Source organism: Carcharhinus amblyrhynchos, unplaced genomic scaffold, assembly GCF_965287045.1.
Source record: "Carcharhinus amblyrhynchos unplaced genomic scaffold, sCarAmb.v2.hapA scaffold_39, whole genome shotgun sequence".
NCBI classification, from domain to species: domain Eukaryota; kingdom Metazoa; phylum Chordata; class Chondrichthyes; order Carcharhiniformes; family Carcharhinidae; genus Carcharhinus; species Carcharhinus amblyrhynchos.
Genome location: NW_027649780.1, coordinates 7975110 through 7979281, shown reverse-complemented (window position 1 = coordinate 7979281; position 4172 = coordinate 7975110). Strand labels below are relative to the sequence as shown.

General features: G+C 44.6%; 1 protein-coding gene across 1 annotated transcript; it reads right to left on the bottom strand.

Annotated features, from left to right (window-relative positions):
• Positions 1-500: 500 nt before the first annotated feature.
• On the bottom strand, positions 501-2946 carry LOC145363595 (uncharacterized). Its single transcript, XM_080218780.1, has 2 exons — positions 2661-2946; positions 501-1561 (listed from the first exon to the last, which is right to left on the bottom strand). Exon 2 carries the CDS (start codon positions 1335-1337, stop codon positions 501-503), a length of 837 nt encoding a protein of 278 aa, XP_080074906.1. The 5' UTR covers positions 1338-1561; positions 2661-2946.
• Positions 2947-4172: the final 1226 nt, after the last annotated feature.

Sequence of the window (4172 nt, the reverse complement as noted above, 5' to 3'; positions counted from 1 at the left end):
CAGAGTATAACCTGGTGCTGAGAAATCACACTGAGCTCCTGTACTCATTAATGTCCACAGAGATTCTGTCATGTGTAAAATTATGAATTGTAACATTGTCATTGAAATCGATGAGCAGAAATTTTCATCAACCAGATCCACTCTCGAAAAATATAATTCCAAAAAATGAAGCAGCTTAACTAATAACAGCTGAACAGTATTTAAAAGTGAAAGGAAACAACTTTAATTTCTACCTTCGCACAATTTTAGTTCCAATATGCAACATTCCTCAGATGTAACTCCCACTTTGATTACAGTTAAAAACCATAAATATACTTGCTATAATGAGTATAGACTGTCCTGAAGCTTTCAGAGAGAAGATGAGTCTTAGAGCAGCTTGTAGAAACCCTCCATCTTCAAGCAGTCCCCAGTGTACTTCCAGCTCTGATGGTAACTGAAACTCTCCTCACAGTCTGCACATTCTCATGATTTCTCCCTAATTGGAAATTCAATCACAATAGTTAGTTGTGAATTCGCTGGTGTGTCAGAAGATTTGATGAGGTAACGTATCCCTTCCCACACTGCAAGCAGGTGAACGGCCTCTCTCCAGTATGAACCCGCTCATGTATTGCTAGTTTAGACGACTGATTGAATCCCCTTTCACACACAGAACAAATGAAGGGCCTGTCCTTTGTGTGGATTCGCTGGTGTATTGCTAGGTTGGATGAGTGATTGAATCCTTTCCCACACACAGAGCAGATGAATGGTTTCTCCCCAGTGTGAACTCGCTGGTGTGTCAGCAGAGTTGATGACCGACTGAATCCTTTCCCACACACAGAGCAGGTAAATGGCTTCTCTCCAGTGTGAATTTGCTGGTGTGTGAACAAGGTGGCTGACTGAGCAAATCCCTTTCCACACTGGGAACAGGTGAATGGCCTCTCCCCAGTGTGAACTCGCTGGTGTTTCAACAAAGTAGATGAGTCAGCAAATCCCTTCCCACACTGGGAGCAAGCGAATGGCCTCTCCTGAGTGTGAGCTCGCTGATGTATCAGCAGAGTGGATGAGTGAGAAAATCCCTTCCCACATTCAGGGCAGGTGAACGGTTTCTCCCCAGTGTGAACTCGCTGGTGTATTGCTAGATTGGATGACTGATTGAATCCCTTCCCACATTGGGAGCAGGTGAACGGTCTCTCCTCAGCATGAGTCCTCTGATGTATATTTAAGCTGGATAACTGAGTGAATCCCTTCCCACACTGAGAGCAGGTAAATGGCCTCTCACCAGTGTGACTGCGTCGATGAGTTTCCAGCAGGGAAGGGTAATTGAATTCCTTCCCACAATCCTCACACTTCCATGCCATCTCCCTGTTGTGACTGCAATTATGTTCCTAAAGGCCAGATGATTGGTTGAAGTCTTGTCCACAAACAGAACACGTGTACAGTTTCTCTCCACTGTGAATGGTGCTTTTTCCTTCCTGTTTCAAAATACAATGATATTCAGGTTACAATAAATGGCCGACTCATCAGATTCTGATATCATGTTTTGTTTCAGTTTCTCAACTGCAAATCTTCTTCTTGTAAACCCCTGTGAAATTGATTTAAAACAGAAAAAAATTGAGTGAGAAAGAACCCACAAAAACACAGAGGTGGGTTGTGAAATTGAACTGAATAAATCTGATAATTTGTGGAGCCCTCGTGAGGAAAGGGTAACCAAGAAAGCTGCTGGATTGTCATACAAACCCAACTGGTTTGCTGATGTCCTTCAGGGAATGAAACCTGTCACACGGTCTGGGTCCGCACAAGACTTTGGGAGGAGACAGAGAGATGTAGGAGTAGCCAGGGGTGAAGGCAAGGGATTTTATACATCTACAACTTGACAAGAACTTTGACAGAAACTCACAAACCCTCAACTCCATTAGAAGGACCAAGATAGAAAGTGGATATAAACAGCATCATCTCCAAGTTCCTCCAACCACACACCATTCTGACTTATCTGATATCCAGTACGAAAAGAACAGAAATTTCTTTCATATAAATACTGGGAAGACTCAGTTATCAAGCTTAAATATACATTGTCTTTAGTCCACCCTCCAAACTCCACTCTGTCACCAGCAACTCAATCCCTCTTCCTGGGAACATATCTCACCTGAATCAGGCTGTTCACAACCCGGGTGAAATATTTCACCCCAAGATGAGCTTCCAGCCACACATCATCATCATCAAGACGCCTATTTCCACCTCAGTAAGTTCTCCCGATTCCACCCCAGTCTCAGTTCATCTGGAACTCTCATCCATTCCATTGTGATGTGAAACTCAGGGGAATGGGAATATTGAGGGGGAATGGGATTGTCTGAATTGCTCCAAAGAGGGTTGGCATGGATTTGAGTTGCCAGATGGATTCCTTCTATGTTGTAATGTCTCCATCAGTGGAAATAGGTAATGTTGACACAATGTCTTTTCAAGATAAGGAATAGGGAATCATAAATAACATAGCACGTACATATAACTACATTAAACATATCTCTGTCCCAAGCGAATTTACAGTTCATTTAAACAGCCTTCTCCTGGGAAAACTCCCCCTTTAATTGTGAACGTTAGTTAGGTTATCTTGTTACCCAGATAAATAAAGGCGACAACCTGAGGGAGCTAAAAGATGTCAATATCTTTGAGAGAGAGAAAGATACCTGGGCCAAGTCCTGTTCCTAATTCCGATGTTCGTCTATAATCGTTCCAAAGCCTGCAGCCTCCCTGAATTAACTTCCTTTCCCTTCAGTTGTTGCAAGTCCCCAATTTCCCCCAGAATGAGAATAGAAATGGAAAGGGGGAGACATTGATTTCCTCCCAGATTTTGCACAGAGGAGGAAGTTTCAGCCTGAAAATCATCGACAAACTTCCGCATTGAGACATCACAATGGAGGCCTGCCTATATCAGCCAATAGAAATCAAACTGCTCCGCGGTGACGTCCTAGGGGTTCCATTGTGCAGGCCTTGCGCGCTGACCCGGGAGCCCCGCCCCCACCCATTGTTCCCCTCCCCCCTGCCCCTCCTCGAGCCAAGGTTTCCAGACAAGCGGCTGGCGGCTCCGGCCAGAGCGAGAAGCCGCTCGGTCGTCTCCCCCTCCCCCCTCCGGCTGCTCCAAAAAGATCCAGAGCGACCGCTGGCGGCAGCCGCACTGCGCCTGCTCCGGACAGCTCGGCTCAGCAGTGCTCTCTGCGCCTGCGTGCTGGGCTGCCAGCTGAGGGAGTGGGAGAGGGGACTTTGCAAAGTCTGTCCCCATCATTTTCTCCCAAGTCCCGCAGTTTGATTTGAAACAGCACAGCTTCTGTTTTTAGCTTCACACACAGACTGAAACTTCCTCCTCTGGCCAACATCTGTGAATAAAACATTTATTTCTCCTCTGGAAAATATAGAGAGTTGTGGAATTTTGTAACTGGAATTAGAGCCAGAGGAGGAGTAATCCAGGGTAATGATTTCGGGGATAAAGCAAAATCCTGCAAATGCTGGAATTTTGAATGAAACAGACCTGCTGAGCTTATCCAGTATTTTCTGTTTTTATTATAATGATTTTGGGACCTGGGATTGAACCCCACCACGTTTCAATAAAAATATTGTCATTGAAAACAACACAGGCTTTAATGGAACAATTAATTCCAAACACAATCTCTTGTAGTTAGTGTGGCAGGGTGTGGTGAATCAGGTTTTAAAAGAGTCAGATTGTATATGTTTTCTGGTTTGGACAACCACATTTAAATCTGGGACTCAGATGAGGATATGAATTGGTGTTTGGTGGTAAGACCTAAATCTGTGTATTATGCCAGGAAGCCTTAAATCCAGACTGAGAATATTTCAGAACCAGGGTTCAAAATAAATGGCTGTGGATGGTGAATTCACCCTCAACACAAAGAAAATTACAACACAGGAACAGGCTCTTCAAGACTGCACCAACCATGCTGCCCGACTGAACTAAAACCCCCTCTGGGGACTATATCCCTCCATTCCCATCCTATTATGTATTTGTCAAGTCACTCCTTAAAAGTCACTATTGTATCTGCTTCCACTAACTCTCCTGGCAGCGAGTTCCAGGCACCCACCACCCTCTGTGTAAAAAAAACTTCCCTCATACATCTTTAAATCTTGCCCCTCACACCATAAACCTATGCCCCCTAGTAACTGACTCTTTCATCCGGGAAAAAGCT

Excerpts from the sequence above, each read along its gene's own strand:
- LOC145363595 (XM_080218780.1), bottom strand. The coding sequence starts at position 1,337 with ATGGCATGGAAGTGTGAGGATTGTGGGAAGGAATTCAATTACCCTTCC.